The following is a 17,372-nucleotide window of genomic DNA, read 5'->3' as shown; positions in this document are numbered from 1 at the left end:
TAAGAAACCCACAAATATTCTCATTTATTTTCATTCTCTTACCACTACACAAGCAGCTCCTTAATTTGCATTAGTTTGTTTTGTTGTGTTTCGGTTTTTTTCGGTTTCCTTCTGATTACCATTACAGGTCAGAGTTATGGAAGAGAAGATAAAACTAGCTGACGTGAAGACTGGTGAATCTGACAGCACCCTGCACAGGAAATACCAGGAGCTGATGTGCACAATGCAAGGAAAGGAGGATCTGATCAACAAATTGGAGACACAGCTAGCAAAACAGGTAGGGATATTTTCTACAGGGAGGCCTGTAGGTTTCATGAGTTAGAGGAATTCTGTAATGTATAGTTCAAATATACGGATTATGTCTCATTACATGTTAGTCTCTCAGTTGCCTCCAGATCAGCTGTAAGATAATGCCCAGCTCAGTACAAGATCCTCTCTTTCAGATAAAACATCCACTCAGCTTTGACAGCCCATGTCTCTTCATTATTGGAGATCAGTCAGTGAGCTTAAAGGGCTTCCTTATGTTAGTTCTGAGACCCTACATTGTAATGCTACAGTCTGGTCATGGTCTTTCTCTGGCTTTTTGGTGTATAGATTGCTTTGCGGAGCCATTGTGTAGCCCATCTCTGACTCAGTTCATGCTGCTTCTTGGGAAGGGTCTTTTCCCAGTCTTCAGCAGTCCTTTAGCATAGTTCATCTCTTGTCAGATGTCATTATAGAAGAGCAGCTGTTTCCCAGCATGGGTAGTTCTTAGTCTCTTCCATTTTCAGTTGGTGGAAGGAAAATGCTACATACAGCAGGGCTTGTATTGCAGTTCTAGTAAAGGCCTTGCCCTGTCGTTTTTATAACATGAGGAATGAGGTATTCTTATGTGTTGCTAAGTAAATAACTTTTAAACAGAAGTAGAATTTTACCAAAAAAAAATTACTCAGCCATTTGAATTACACTGAACTAATTGTGACCTATTTCAAGGACTGTTAGTAGAAATCTTGTTCCAGCAACAAGAGGCAAAATGCGTTTCTAGAAATGAAAGCCAAAGCTTGGTAATTCCAGACGAGAAACACTCTGATAAAGAGTCACTGGTTTAGTTTCAGACTGGGATGAGATGGTGGCAGAGCTAGGTTACTAAGGGTCCCTGTAAGGCATCCTATTTGTTTTCACTGGGATGGGAAGAGACATGGAGTTCAGAGCATTATTAAGAGAACACTGAGGTCGTGTCTGGACCACACAGTAGTGTGGGACACAAAGAATCTCTAGTTGCTTTTGGATCTTAAAGCACAATAACTGCATCTATGGCTGCAGTGCCCGAGTGAATTGGTTCTGCTTTGAGGCAGGGCTTACTAAGCTTGGTGACTATGCTGTCATCGTGTCACTATTCTACTTTAGAACCCTAAATAAAATCTTGGCATTGCACTTCACCATATAGTGTAGTAATCTGAACCTTTTGCATCTTGAACCCTATTCCAGGACAAGTCCAGGTCATTAGGGATTCAAAGCCAATTCCCATCTGATGGATTTTCAGAGATGGTAGATCTGCTATTTATGCCAGATCATTTCAGACCTGTAGGCACATCTAGTAGTCTAACTCCTGCAAAGGTTGAGACCTGATGATTAGGAACATACACAGTCATATAAAAGGAAAAAAAAGCTAAATAAGTCTTCTTCTTAAAGCATGAGATTTGATTCCTGTTATTTCATTATGCTCAACTACAAATGCTCCTGCTGCCTATAATGTTACTAGGGTCTATTTTAAAGTCAGCAAACATACGTGAATAAGAGCCTTTAAATGTGCAATTGTAGTGATAAATAGCATGTGGTGATTAAAAGTGATGGGAAAATGTGGGGAATTTTGTGCAGTGTGCTCTGCATTTATATGGTATTTATCAGTGTGAAAAACTGGGGGAAAGGACTGACATTTTTATTGTCATAATTACTTGTATCTGTTTACTTCAGAAAAAACAATGTAACAGGGAAACCACCAACTACTGCCAGAAGGTATTAATTATCTTTGCCCCTTAATTGGAGAAACCAGGGCTGATGTGCCATGGAGCATATATTCCTCCTCTCTCCCTTCCCTCCCTTTCTCCTGGAACTGATTTCTTCATGCGGTTGTTTAAATCATTATGCAGATAGGATAGTTTTCAGTGATGTTGCTTCTGATGAAGCCACACAGAAGATAAACCAGAAAGTTTTGGGTGATTATAGTATTAATTCAGCATCTTTCAAAGGAAATTTCCAGAAAAGTTAAAAACACAGCTGAGAAAACACAGGTGCAAAAATGCTGTAGCAATGTTACCCAAGCAGATACTTGGGGGAGCAACAGTCATTGTGCAAATCAACAGTATTGCCATAACACCTTTGTGTGGACTAGAACTTGTTCTAATGGATATGTAAACATACAACTGCTTATAGCATCTGAAATCCTCCTAGCAGGTCTTAGTGTCTTTCAAGATCTAATTGTGGAGTTCTTTTTAAATTTACTTTCTCAGTGAGAATATTGTGTGTGTGTGTGTGTGTGTGTGTTAAATACGTTGTTGGTATTTGCATCTTGTACACCTTAAAAGTTTGTGCCCTACACTTGCACTTACAGCAGCTGAAATCCCTTTTGTTTGGAATGATTGATGTGTTACGAATCAGTTGTAGGGCACTGCTTAATTCTTATTACCTTTGGCTGATGATGTGTGTGTAGGCTGGGGGAACACTACAGGTGCTCAACAGCAAGCAGCAACATTGCAAAACCACATGAAACAGAAAAAGTTGCAGACTGTACTCAAATTGTGGTAGGTGGCCAATTGTTACCTGACCTGGATTTTGCTATTCCACAACAAACTCTTGAAACAAGTCTCTGAATTTAACTCTAGGGACCATGTAAGGCAACTTAGAGCTTTATTTTTTTCAGAGGCCAGCTGAATAATAGTGTCCAAGTAGCAGTCTTAAATCTTATGTCTGGAATGGGAGCTTCAGTGTTTCAGTCACTCCTGATGCAGTGACTCACTGAGAGCTGTTAGTTGTGCTCTCCTAATGCATCTAATGTTGGGTTTGGTTTTTTGGCACAGAAACAGCTGAGGACTGAGGAAGCCAAAATTGTTCAAGAGAAAGCTGCCAAGATCAAAGAGTGGGTAACATTTAAGCTCAGGGAGGTAAGTCTCTAGCTTGCTGCCAGGTTTCAAGGCCTGTGAGTAAGTGCAGTGGCTGCGCTCCCAGGGGGTTCCTATGTAGGACAATAGTCTGGGGACAGTCAAACTGCCACAGAGGCACTCTGCTTGTTTGGCCCTACATATACTCACTTGTAGGGCTGGGGTCATCAGTCTTACTGAGGGCTATTTATTGGGCAAACTGTAAATGCCTGTGAAGTCGCCAGTGCCCAAAGGCAGTTTCTGAACATTGACTAGTCACAAGTGGCTTTCACCTAGCTTACTTTTACCTCTTCCTCTTTTCTCTGGGTGCAGTTTCTGTTCCTTTCTGACAGAGCACCTGTTACACAAACATGTCCTTTGTTTTCTCGTCTCTGACCTCTCTGTTCTTTCCATCCTGTGGATTTGTGGCTCTGTCTGGGCCTATCTTCTAGAAAAACAAAGATAGCAGTGGGTCAGCATGCAGTTTTAAAGATGCTGTAGTAGTTTTCAGCTGGGAGTGGGCTGTCTGGTCTTTTATTCCAAGTTAAAGACATATTTGAGAAGTGCCAGTAGTTCACACAGTGGCTGTTTGAGAAAGCACAGAAAAATATTTTAAGTGGGTTTTCTAATGATGCTGCTGATTAGAAGGATTTTGAGGTGACTGGTAGACTCACCCATCTTTTTTTTCCCTTGTTAAGATATTTGAAAATAACAAAGATGAAGGCATGTTCTGTGTAGTGGATCACACGTACACCAGTTTGGCATTATTTTTCAGTTTTTATTATTCTTGTTTCATAGCTTGAGCTAGAAAATTACCACCTGAAAACCTGTAATCGGAGACTGATGGAGCAAATTGAAGCTCTTCAGGATACATTGCAAGGTAAATGTGTTCAACTGGCACTGCAGCCCAGTAACCACCACAAGAGTGGGGTTGGCATTCGTGGGTTGGCATTATATTCTTAACTTTGTCAGAAATTAAAACTTGTGACAGCAAGCAGTAGAGTTGTTCTGTTGCCCTGTTCCTTAGCGGGTCCATTTTTAAGACGGGAATAACATGCTACCTGCCTTAACTCTTGATTGTTTTCCCACCAACAATTGAGTATAGACGCCTTTTTTTCTTAGAATCTGCATTTGCCATTAAAATAAGCCACTGAGCTCCTGAGTTAAAAGCATTCATTGAAATACACAGTAGAACTCTCCATTCACTTCAGTGCTGCAGGGGAGAAGTCCCTGATGTATTTCAGTGTACCTCCACGTGTGAATTATTCTCATCCCCACAGAACCTCTGCTGGCATGTGAGCTGAATAACTGAATGAACCAAGGCAGCAGCTATTTGGTCTGCCTTTAGGAGCTAGGTTCTTCTGTGCTATCAGCTTGGGTTGGAGAAAGCTGTTTATGGTGTTTTGGGTATTTGCTGTTCTTTGGTGGCTGGATGGAAAACTTTGGTCTCCAGGCTTGAATTCAGCACCTTTCTTTGTAACATACTTTGAAGAAGAAATTCTCTCTCTTTTTTTAATTTTTATTTTTTAATAAGCTTGGTTTGGTCACATTAAGATGAGCTATTTTCCAGAACTTCACTGGGCACATGGGCAGGGGATATTTCTTTCCTGCAGAAGTCTTTCTGGCATTCCTATTACTCCACAACAAGGGAATAGGGCAAAATTCCTTCTAAATCCCACCACATTTCTAGTGAAATGCTTTATGACTGGGTTTTTCTCATCCCCCCGGCTCTGACTGTTCACAAAAAGAGAATGCCTGGTAAGCTGCGTTAATAATCCGGTATTAAGTGTTCCCTGGATCCCAGCTCTCTGGGCAGTAAACAGCACTGTCCTCTCCTCTTATCCCTCACTAGTCTCACTATGCCAGGCTGAAGTCAGAGGCCTTTGCAGAGAGACAAATCTCTCCTTGCTTGCTATGCTAATAGTAACAGCTGCGTCTTCATAATCTCCTGTCACATCTAGGAAGCTGCAAAAATACCAGTAGTATTTAAAATGAATGGGCTCTTTTCAGTCTACACTAATGATTTACCTTAGGGTCAGGGGAAAATAAGTGCCAGGATTTGTGTGTGCCAGTGTTATGTGTTAGCTTTGCTAACATTCAGTTCCTTGTGACTCAAGTGCCAAGGTCATGCTCTCATGATTTGTCTTTTTCTCAGCTGTTTCCAAGAGCAGGTTTCATCCTCTCCACTGTCAGCAGTAATTTATTCTGCTGTTTGCTCTTCCCTCTGTAACTTTGTGTCTTCAGTTTGTTTCTATTTCCTTGTAAATCCCATGGGTGGTTAAGAATACCCATAGAGTTTGATGTTCAGGCAGCATTTTCAGCAATAGCTGAGCAGAGTCACGCTCACCCATATTTTGCAATTTTCAAAGCATCTAATGATTTGTTTCTTTTTCAGTCAGGCTGAAATAAATATGAATGCCAAGGTCAATCAAATATCCTCTGCCATTCCAAGTTTTACCCCCACTTTCTCATATTCTAAAGCTGCTATTTGGTGGAAATTGTAGAACTGGGATAATCTTTAAATCTAATAATTATGGAAAAGAAGAAAGTATAGTAATTACGAAGTGTAGGTACTAAGGACAATGGAGGCAATCTAGGATCTATCTTTTATGTCATCATCTAACATAGCAACTGAAAGGGCAGGGAAAGAACCAAAAAGAGGAAGATTTTACAGCAAAACCATATAAGTCACTATTATAAAACTTTGTGACATAAAGCACTGTGTGGGTCAGATAGCACAAAAGGATAACAAAAAGCTCTAGGGAAATTCTTGAAAAGCAAGTAAACTCACTGATTGCTGTGATAGTTAAGAAGGTCTCCATACCTTTGCTGGAAGCCTCATCTAGCCCCTGGGAATGGATGGAATCATACCAACTTATTTGATGACTTAATCACTGTAGGTCCACTAAAGCCAAAAGCCATGCTAAGCAGTGTTCTGGCCACTTGGATGTATCTGACAAAGTGTTGTGTGGATAGGTGCACTTCCTTCTCATGTTTTATGAGAGGAGGCATAATTTTATAGGTAAGAGTAAAAACTCCTATATTGCATTAGACTGAAAGCTTGCCTAGGCCGGTATCCCATCTCCTGGTTGGCTGCTCACGTTCCAGGGAAGACCATACAAAATATTGCAGGTAAAGCTGTCCTTCTCTCCATATGCCCTTCCAGCTTCTGCTCTCAGTAGTTTAGGAAGTTCCTAAGCCAGAACTCCTGTACTACTGATACATTACTTTTTCTGGCCTATCTGCAGCGTTCTGTTTCTTTTTTTGTCTGGGAAAAACCTTCCTCCTGTAAATTTCAAATGCTCTGCCTAATTTCATTAGGCACCCTTTAGTTTCACTTTTGTCAGGAACAGTGATTAATCATTTCCTATTCATCTCTTCTGTGCTATTTCCAATAATAAATGTAAGCACTTTAGTTATAACTGTGTCCAGCCATCTTCTTTCCATTCTATATAGTCCTAAACAGGCCAGGGTGCTATTGAAATACAACTGAATGGACACTAGGAAGCAACATTGAAGACATTAAAGTATATGAATGCCTTAACCATATGTTCTCCTTCCTTGTAGATATGACCAGCATTCCTCCCTTTGAATCTCTTTGGAGCTCTGATTCCCTGAAGCCCCGAGCATCGCAGGTCTCTTTTGCTGAGAAGATAGACCAGAAACCTGTGCTTCTTGCACCTAGTTTCAGAGAGGTGTGTCAGACAGGACCTACCAAACATGTCCTCTCTTCAGGAAACATAGTCCTTGCCAATGACACCTTTACTGAGAATGGAGAGGATAAATCTCTGCTTTCCCAGAGCATGCTGAAGCTCATGTCTGACCCATCAAGCTGGAATCTCTCCACAGAGAAAAATTTATTTCCAACCATAAGTTCTGAACACGGTTTAGGGTGCTCTGATCCCATATCATTGGACTCTCCAGCAGAGACCACAAGAATTCTTGAGGCTTTGACCTTCCAATCATCTTTGGAAGGAAACCATAGTGCTGTGAGCACCTTGCAACAAGTGAGTTTGGATGGCACCCGCTTCTCTGATGATCTGAGTGCCAGATTCAACTCCCACCGGCTGGACTCCTCTTCCTCAGGAGAAATAATGAGCGTGCTTGAGGGCCGTCTCCAGACTGCTGAGCCACCTCTGGTTCTGTCAACATCAGCTGTTACAGCACATTCCTTCTGTCCAGGGAGGGAATGCAGCCTTGGGAGTCGTATGACCTTTCCAAAAATACGAACACCCAATACACCAAGAGACAGTATCCAACTAGCCAAGAGACATCACAGCCAACCACAGTCGGGGGTTAATTCTTTCTGTCCTGTAATGCACTTAGAGACTAACACTTTCCAGCCCATAACAGACCCTCCAGTCACCTGTGGGCATGTGGAGGAGACAGACATTGATGATGATGGAGTGATGGAGAAGATGGAGACAGAATGTGGCCTGCTGAGGGGAGAAGCTGGAACGTGTGAGGGAATGTACCACTTACCTGCAGAGCAAAGAGAAGCTGTGAGTTCTGAGGCTGGCACACTTGACCTGGGAGGTAAACCTCCCACACCACCGCTGCACCGATTCCCATCATGGGTAAGAAATGCAAGGACAACAGTGTGAGAAGTGCTGCTTATCTTTGTGCCTGGTAGTCAGGCTACAACACTTCTTGGTCACAAGGAATTGATACCTCTGGGTATCACAGGTTACATTCCTGAGCCACCAAGTTGGACAGTTCCAGATCATGGGGCATGCTGGCTCCGTTGACAATTTTTTTTCTTTTTCTCTCTTTATAAGGGGAAAAAAATCCATTGAAAAAATAGTACTCAAGAACCATAGGAATAAAAATGAAAGGCAAAATGTTCTGCATTGTGGTTTATCATTATATGGGTCATCAAAAGTTAATCCTTAGTTCTGTTGTCATGTAAGATAGAAAAATGAGTCATAAATCCAGTGGACCAGACCAGATAGCTTCAGAGTGAGAAAAAGCTGTGGATACTAGAATAGATACATGGATTAGATCTCAGCATTCCTATCTCATTGTATGCCCCTGCTATTAGGAGAATTTTGCGAAAAACTATGGTAAAATGAATATACATATCCTGTTGTTTTTTCTTACTTTTGAGGTCAGATAGATGAATTATTTATTAGTCCTTGAATTGTTTAGATTGGAAAAAGCAGCCTTCTCCTCATCACTGAGAAGGTGGACAGGTCACTTGTCATAGAAAGAGATCAGGTTGGTCAAGCAGGACCTGCTTTTCACAAACCCATGCTGTCTGGGCCCGATCCCCTGGTTGTCCTGCATGTGCCTGTGATGGCACTCAGGATGGTCTGCTCCATGACCTTCCCCAGCACCAAGGTCAGGATGACAGGCCTGTAGCTGCCCAGATTCTCCTCTGGCCCTTGTAGCTGGTGTCACATTTGCCAGGTTCCTGTCACCTGGGACCTCCCTGGCTGACCAGAGCTGCAGGTAGCTGATGGGCAGTGGCTCAGTGAGCTCTTCTGACAGCTCCCTCAGTGCCCTCGGGTGCATCCCACCTGGCCCCGCAGACTTGTGTGTGTGTCTAAGTGGCCAAGCAGGTCACTGGGCATTTCCCCTTGGGTTATGTGGGCTTCATTCTGATGCCTTTTCCTGCTCTTAAAATCAAGAATCAAACATGGTTAGAAGGGAAAAAGGGACTTTATCTTGGTACTTATTTTAAGGATCCTTAGGTGCACTACGTCCAGGTCAAATGCACCGAAATGCACCCCCACAATCCATCTGGTATAACATTATAGGTTTTACTAATTAGCATATCTATAAAAAATTCCCCAATGAGAGGCTCAAGTGAGCCCCCCTCCCCAAGGAACCTTCCCCCTCGATGGTCTTATCTCAGTTTACAAAATGTGTTCTGGAGAGGACCTTGGTCTCTGGGGCATCTGATCCCTAACTATGAGGCTTCTAAGATGTTTAGTCTCCTAGCTTGACAAATAAGTCTAAGAGTGTCAGCTAAAAAACACTTAAGAATACAAAAGCTATAAGAAGGTATATAAAAGGGTATAAAAGAAAAGGCAAAAAAATCATCATGGCATCAATTCTGCTCCCCCTTCCGTGTCTTCCAGCTCAGAGGGCTGGGTACTTGGAGAGCAACTAGTTTTACCATCAAAGACTGAGGCAAAGAAGGCATTGAGTACCTCTGCCTTTTCCTCATCCTTTGTCACTGTTTCCCACTCATATCCAATGAAGGATGGAGATTCTCTCTTTGTTTCTCATGTGTTTATAAAAGTCTTTTTTTGGCTTTTACTGCAGTAGCCAGGTGAAGGTCTAATTGGGCTTTGGTCCTCTTAATTTTTTCTCTGCATAACTTCATGGTGTGTTTGTACCCCTCCCGAGTCACCTGTCCCTTCTTCCAAAGGTGATAAACTTTGAGTTCAGCCATAGTTCTCTGATCAGACAGGCTGATCTTCCTCACTGTCTCATCTTCTAACACATGGAGATTACCTGCTCCTGCACCTTAAAGATTTCCTTCTTGAAGAATGTTGAGTCTTTCTGGATTCTTTGTCCATCAGGACTGACTCCCAAGGGACTCCATCAACCAGGTTCCTAAACAGGCCAAACTGACAAACCTGGTGGAAATCAATGTAGCATCAAAAGAGACAATTCTCTTTTCATTTGCTTTTTTAAAGGCAGGAGCAAACAAGTGATTTATTGAAACGGCAAAGTCAAGCACTCATTGTTAATTCTTATGTCTTATAAATTTTTTGGTGTACTTGACTTTGCAATCTTAGGTACTTTCATATTATGTATTATATGTGTTATTTCATAGTGAGTTTTGGTTGTATGCTTTAAGGAGCACCAAGAGGTTTCCTAGCTTTGGGGTTTATCCATTTCGCACTAGCTGATGTCTTAGTAGTAGCTCTGCATCTAGATACAGAGTTGGGTTCCTCCTCTGGAATTTTTATCAATTCATGAAGCACTTGGAGATCCTTTGAACTGAAAGTTCTGTATGTTGTTGTAACTGAGACACAGGCTTATTGAGATCATTCCAGGCATTTCTTTCATTCCCTTATTACAGAATGGGCATCCTTTACAGCTGATGACTCAATGAATTGTCCTGGTTTAGGGCTGTTCTTGATTCTTGTATTGTTTATAATTTGGAAAAAAATCCATCTCTTTCCAAGCTGTGATATAGTAATTTATTGACAATTACATGTAGGTGTCCAGTGTGTGGATGTCACGTCTGTAGCTGGGAATTCACACAGAGTTACACACGTCCATTAATGGTCATTCACACAACATACAGTGGAATTCAGCTATCTTTCTTAGAGAGCCCTTCTTCCTACCCAAAGGTGTGACTGTGGTGTGATTCTGCGACATGGGCATTCTATCTGTAAGAATTACATTTTTGCCTGATCATTGTTGTTCATGGTATTAATGTTTCAGGAGAGCCGAATCTATGCTGTGGCCAAGTCTGGCATGAGGCTGTCTGAAGTGGCCATGGTGAATGATACTTCCAGCTGCTGTAAGTTCTAGACTAGATCCATCCTTAGAGGGAGTTCATGGTGACAGTGTGGGACCTGAGCTTCTGGCTATTCACATTTCTTCGTTTCCTTGCCTGTTTTCAAAGTAAATTTGACCTCATAGATAGCCTCAATAAAGGAAGGGAGGAGAAGATATCTGATTTTGGGGGTGGTTGGTGCTGGGCTGTTTGTGCCTCTACATTCAGGGACATCTTCAGGGATTCCATTATCTCCTCCATCAGTTTTGCCACCAGTCTTCTGCCTCTGCATGTCTGTGGCCTGTTTTTAGTCTTCTGATTAACCATCACCTTTACCTGTTACGGCTTTTATCTGTTTGGACAAGGGTACACCAGATTGCCACTGTACCATGAGGAGCACAGGGTGGGTAAGGTGTCTTACAGGCTAAATGGAGGGAACATTGCAGCTCTCACTGGGAATTGTATGGAATTAATAACACGTCTCCTGGCCTTTCTGAAGCCTGACTGTCCAGGATAGCAGTCCTCCATGTGCTTCTCCATTAAAACCTCCTCTTTTTCACTGGTTTGTATTATTTGCTCTCTTGCTTTCTCTCTGAATTTTCCCAGTTTCCAATTTCTCGTGTTCAACTTCTGGGCCATTTACCTATCTCATCTACAGAAATGTCACAGTGCCAGTCTACACTACGCTGAAGGGGGTAAGGAGTTACTTCACTTTTCCTGTTGTGGAAAGCATGGTCCAGGGCTGCTAGTAACTTGAGACAAAATAGGATGAAACTGTGCAGTGAAGGAAAGAAAATTAGAGAATGTCAGGAAGTACTGAACATCAAAACAATGCAGAAAGAGTAGCAAATGATAAATATATTTAAGAACACAGAACATTGCAACAAGTTTTGGTCCAGGAAGTTGCAGTGTGCACTATGAAACCTAGAGGTGACAGTGGGTGTAGCCTAAGGAATGAGACGGAACATAAGAAGAGTAGGAGGGTGTAACCAGAGGAAACCCAAACAAATCAGACTAGAGAGTCCAGCTTGGAAGTTCTCAGACTAGAAGGGAAGGAGCTGAGGAACCCTGGGGCAGAAGTGGGCAAGGCAGTGTGAAAATAAAGGGCATGGGTTTCTCTGTCTTGTGATTGAGGAGGGATTGTCCTGGGCAAATTCTTCTCTCACACACTAACCATACAGGTCTGTTTTCCAGAAAGCCACACAGATCAGCACTGTGCCTTTCTTAGATGAGTCTTCAGGCTCTGATGATGACTGTGGCTCCCATGCCAGCTTCAGGACGTCTACTGCTGGATCTGAGAACAGGAAAGCTAGCATGCCAGGCAGCCCTCGTGCTGTGAAGAGAGGTAAAGTGGGAGTATGGCTACTGAGCAGGATGAACTCCGTCATCACAGGCAAGATGCCCTGAACAGCATCATTGGTGACAGGCAAATGCTCAGGCGGAGTGATGCCAACAAGGAGTTCTCCCAGAATGTGTGCGGACATCAACAGTAAAACAGTAGAAACAAGTTCTCTTAGATGTTTTTTACTGCTGATAGATTTCCATTCAGGCAATTGCTAAACTAAGATTGCAGGAAGGATTGCCCTCCCAAGTTCATCACGTATCCAGTCATCCATACCTTTTCTGTGACTTCTCCTTGGAAGCAAGCTACTACTGACACAATAAAGAAAATGCTTTTTTATCTTTGTCATTGGCTGGTAATTTCTTGACCAGTAAGCACATCTCTCCTTTCTTTGAGAGACATCGGGTAGTTTGAGTCCTGACTAGGACTATTTTTCTTGCCTGCTGGGAGGGCTAAACTGATTCCTTGAATGGAATTTTCATTACAGTTGGTTGTCTTTAAAATAGAAGCGTATTTCTTATAGTCTTAACTTTTATTGTGATGCATTGGCAGATGTGCCTGTGCATTGCCATGTGCCAGTGGTAAAAGATTCACAGAAAGCAAAGCCCCATTGCTAGTGAAGAATCCTTTTCCTTAGCTGGAATCAGAGGGGCTTGAGACTTTATAATGGATACTCCCAGATGAAAACAAGCTGTCTCTCCTTCAGATAACAAGTCTGTTGATTTTTTTTTTTTTTAATCTGTTTTTATTCAGCAATAAATTTATTTTACCGTCAGTATCCAAAACTCACTTTTCACTACTTGTCTTCCTAGGGAAATAAAGAGGCCTCAGAAGTCACATTAGTGGGGTCTGAGTTTCCAAAGTCTGATCTGATTTGTCCTTCTTGAACCAAAAATAAGCCTCAATGGTGGATGCAGAAACCTTTTTGGAGTGTACAGTATTCAGTTCATGCTTCTGCCATGACTCTCATTCCTCCCTTTATTTTGAACAGGTGTATCTATGTCCTCGCTGAGCTCTGAGAGTGACTATGCCATCCCTCCTGATGCCTACTCCTTGGATGGTGACTATTCAGAGCCAGAACATAAGCTACAGCGAACATCTTCCTATTCCACTGATGGTGGAATCTGCACTGTAAGTCTTGCACTGTTACTGTTATGTTACACTTGGAAAGGGATGCAAACAGAGCCTTGGCCTGAAAAGAGAAAAGTGTAACTATAGTATATTGAGTAATCCCCCTGCAAAGGGATGCTCTAACAGACTGGGCTATTGCTCCAGCTGGGAGACCAAAAGACACTATCTGGTGCTTCAGAAGAAGGTGCATTTCTGTTATGTGGTTAGATAAAAGTATAAGCATCAAGGGTTGTATTCTTTCCTGATGACCTGTATTGGTTTCCTGGGGTTGTGTTCTACTTTAATGATGGCCTTACACTTTTGGGACAAAATAAATCTGGAAATTCAGAGGAAGGAAGGAGAAAGTAAAGAAACCTCAAAATGAGCAGCAATAAAGTCTGTACTCTTCAATGCAGGAGATCAAACAGGCAAGGAACAAGAATCATGGCATAGAGACAGCCTTTACTTTTATTTGGAAAATCAGTGCTTTGGTAGGAAGAGAAAAAAGTTTACAGTGCATCAAACAATCAGTGAAATGATTTTTGATGGCTGCTACTAAACAAAGCAGAAAATTATGGGAGATGCAGCAAATGTCTGGGCTTGATTTCAGCACACTTTTATTTGTATTTTGAGAGGTGCAAGGTAACCTCCTCTCCACTTTGCTCTGTCCTCCAGGAGCCCATGGAGAAATCGGGCTACTTGCTGAAAATGGGCAGCCAGGTAAAGACATGGAAAAGACGATGGTTTGTTCTCAGAAACAGACAAATCATGTACTACAAGTCCCCGGTAAGTCACTGGGATACAGTTCCTCCTCTTTAAAGGTACAGAGAAATTCAATATACTGAAAAACCACTTTTGGTTAGACGTGTCACTGTTTTGAAAATCATTACGAACATTAGAAAGATTCACTGTATGCATCAGATGAAGAACAAAGTTATTATTAATAAACTTGTCACTTAACAAATGTCTAGCTGAATCTTGAAAACTTCCAAAGGTGGAAATTCAGCCACCGTCTTGGTAGCTACTGTATGTTGTATTGTCTTCCCAGTTAGAAAAGGTTTGGTTTGTTTGGGTTTGGTTTTGTTTTATTAATCATAATGTCCAATCTGAACTCCATAAGACAGTATTTGTTATCACTGCCCTTGTTACGTTGTTTGCCACTGTTGAGGAGACTTTTGCAATGGGATCACACTGTCTCATATTTCACCTGGCAACCTTAGGCTGTCCTTTCCAGCTCACGAATGCAGACTCCAAGCTGCACGTGCATATGATGATGTATTTAAGTAATCTAAGACCCATCTGAGGTTTCCTACTGAAAAAATTCTTTGCTTTTCGTTCCTCAGAGTGATGTTATCCGCAAACCACAAGGGCAGCTGGAGCTGAATTCCTCATGCCAAATTGTCAGAGGCGAAGGGTCCCAAACATTCCAGGTAGGTGTTGCTTTTTTATCCTGCAGATAACCATACACTCAGTGGCTGGGTGAGGGAGCACTTATTTCAGACTGAATGGTACTGTGTGTCTCAATTGATATGAGCTAACTTTATGTGGTCTCTGTGCTTCCTGGCACAAAACAGGCAGTTAGTCTAATTAATAATGAGGAAAGAGCTAAATTGTAACCCAAATACACCCTTTTGAAATTAAAAGAAATTTGTATTTACTTTTTTCCTGTTTTACACCATAACACTTTCCCTTTTTTGCAGGAGTTAGAGCTTGAAATCTGTGGGGGAAAATGATTCTTAGAACAATTAAAACCAGCTAGTACCTAGGATCTTTCTGAGAGACTTCTCTCACAAGATCTCAAGCCTGACTTTACATGCCTGGAGGATCTAAGAAAAATCTGAATAGTTTGATTCCTTTTAGAATTTGACTTCTAAAGTATTAGAAGTTAGCCCATCACTGGGTTCACTTTTAAGTCATTATTGACTTAATTAGAAAGGCAGTATTAAAGTTTCTTTCATACTTTGAAAGGCACATGGCCTGGCTTGTGACCTACCTTCTGCCCTTATGGAACTGAAGTTGCTAAGGCCTAATACTATTAAATTTATAGCATCTTTCCTCTCAGAGTCACAAGGTAATGAAGGCAAAATGCAATATGAAGTGAAGGCAGCAAAACCCCACATTTATGTAGTCATCTTTAAAATGAAAAACTAGCAGCAGCACTGAGGAACAAGAAAGGATGAGAGAGGACACAAAGCCACAGTATCCAGTGGAAACAGCAAGAGAGCTTATGAGAATTCGATTCATCTGAGTGTCATTTCTTTCACTTGGGCGTTGAGGATTAGCACCTTTTTTCTTACTCTCAGAAAATTCTCTCCTGAATGACCAAAAAAAAAAATCTGTATGGCATAAAGAAACTCAGCAACTGAAGAAAAGATTTGTAGGTGTGCAGATTTATACTTTCTCATTCCTTTTCCTTCCAGCTTGTGACAGAAAAGAGAACCTACTTCCTGACAGCAGACTCTCCCAACATCCTGGAGGAATGGATTCATGTCCTACAGAGTATCCTGAGAGTACAAGTGAGCGGTCCTGTTGGCGTTCCTCATAGTGATGCTAAACCTACTGTGAAGGGCTGGCTCACCAAGGTAAAATAATATTTCATACTTTATTCAGTTTAGCTTGGAATTCACAGTGTACCAGCTTCTTGGTTTGCACAGTAAATGTGAGCAAGAAATTAATATTTTAATACTCTCTGTAAGAGTAGGGAAAGAAGGAAAAGTGGCTGTAGATTTCTGTATTTCAGAGTGAAGCATTTATATAAATGATAAGGAATGGGACAAGCAAGGCTACTGAAAGGTACTGACTGTCAAGTAGTAGGTAATAACAAATATCTAGTTTATGTATGCTTTTCTTCAGCAGAGTTCACAGCTTGTCATAGTAAAAAAATCAACACTGTTGAATGTCACGTTTAAGTGATCTTTAACTTGGTGACATAGGAGAGTTTCAAAAAAATGGCTTGTATGGTTCCAGGTTAGCATTTAGTTCTGTCATAACAGACTTCAGGTACATTAGTACAAAGTACAATGGCTGAAAATTCTTATTCTTTGTATCATTTCCATAGATTAGTTTGACATTGCAAGTTACTGTGAATATTTTAATATAATTCTGGTCAGGTTCTAAGATGGCTAAAGACAATCTTCATCTGAAGGTTATTCATCTTCAATAGGAAACAGCTATCTAGACTATAGGCTGACTGTTCTTTTCTTGCTGAGAAGAAGCGATTTGTTGTTATAATCTTTAAAACGTTATTGTTAATATTATATTTCAGTATATAGAAATTATAAGTTACTATGAATGAGTAAAACACTTCACAAAACCTTAGACCCATTCCCACAAGCACCCATGTACTTGGGTGGGAACTACTTGCCTGTTTTTGGAAGGGGTGCCCTGTATGTTTTGAGAGGAGCTTATATTAGCATAAAATAATATATGCAAAGTTGTAAGGGAGAACTGAATTGGAAATTGAAATCCTAGAAGGTCATTCTGAAAATACTGCTGATATTAAAAATATGGATATGTTTGTCCTCCTTACAGGTCAAGCATGGTCACTCTAAGCTGGTCTGGTGTGCACTGATTGGAAAAACTTTCTACTACTATCGAAATCATGAAGATAAGGTAATTCCTTTTTCTCCTTTTATTTCTGGACCCTCCTTTCCCATTTCTTATGAAGTTTTCTTTACTGTTACTGCTTCTGTGTGTCATGTCTCTTTATTGGTTGTACTTCTCTTCTAACAGCACCTGTTCCACAGCTTTATATTTTCAGTGATTTTATTTTTTTAACCTTAAATGACAGCAGACTTAAAAGGCAAGTGATTGCTCTTTCTCAGATCACTCTATACCTTGTTCCTCATTTTCTGTATTTGGTCTTGTGTAGCCTTCTGAGCAGACATTCATACAGCAGCTGATAGATTCCGCATATCGTCATGAAAACAGATAGCAACCACATTCTGGGAAGAGGGAGGCAATCAGTGTAATGCGCTGCCATTTCTGGACACTTGGCCCAATAGTCCTTTCCTTTGTTTTGGTGATGTCAAACCCCAAGTTTTAGAATATCAAGAAATACTGTGACTTATATTTGGTATTGACCTCCAGAGTTGGCACAGCAGATCTCCTCTCTTGTCTGAATCTAACTACTTATGAAATTTTAAAAGTATTTCTTTTCCAGTAGCAAGCAGAAAGTCTGACCAGGGTCAGAAAACTGTGGCTCAAGACACTAAGCAACTGGCCCTCAAGTGTAATGGGAAGAAAGCAGTATCTTACGGGAAAAAATATCTTCTTATTTGCATATTCTCATTCTAATCTGTAGATGCTCTCCCAAGAAAAATAGAAGTAGTGACACACTTTGTAA

General features: G+C 41.2%; 1 protein-coding gene across 5 annotated transcripts in view; it reads left to right on the top strand.

Moving 5' to 3' along the window:
• PLEKHH1 (pleckstrin homology, MyTH4 and FERM domain containing H1) overlaps nt 1-17,372 on the top strand; it is a 50,667-nt gene that overhangs the window by 14,349 nt on the left and 18,946 nt on the right. For 4 of the 5 annotated variants that reach the window (XR_005602055.1, XM_039552994.1, XM_039552993.1 and 1 more), the window contains exons 4-15: nt 128-277; nt 3,057-3,140; nt 3,915-3,996; nt 6,684-7,693; nt 10,521-10,599; nt 11,182-11,270; nt 11,770-11,920; nt 12,909-13,048; nt 13,703-13,813; nt 14,371-14,457; nt 15,448-15,609; nt 16,559-16,639. Coding sequence is in view for 4 of the 5 variants with exons in the window: in XM_039552994.1 (XP_039408928.1) it covers nt 128-277; nt 3,057-3,140; nt 3,915-3,996; nt 6,684-7,693; nt 10,521-10,599; nt 11,182-11,270; nt 11,770-11,920; nt 12,909-13,048; nt 13,703-13,813; nt 14,371-14,457; nt 15,448-15,609; nt 16,559-16,639 (2,226 nt within the window). In the remaining variant the exon portion in view is untranslated. The remainder of the gene's footprint in view (nt 1-127; nt 278-3,056; nt 3,141-3,914; nt 3,997-6,683; nt 7,694-10,520; nt 10,600-11,181; nt 11,271-11,769; nt 11,921-12,908; nt 13,049-13,702; nt 13,814-14,370; nt 14,458-15,447; nt 15,610-16,558; nt 16,640-17,372) is intronic. The other variant, XM_039552995.1, reaches the window with a different exon arrangement.

Source organism: Corvus cornix, chromosome 5 (assembly GCF_000738735.6).
Source record: "Corvus cornix cornix isolate S_Up_H32 chromosome 5, ASM73873v5, whole genome shotgun sequence".
Lineage (NCBI taxonomy): Eukaryota > Metazoa > Chordata > Aves > Passeriformes > Corvidae > Corvus > Corvus cornix.
Note: the sequence above shows the minus strand (reverse complement) of the source record. Positions and strands in the feature narration are given on the sequence as shown.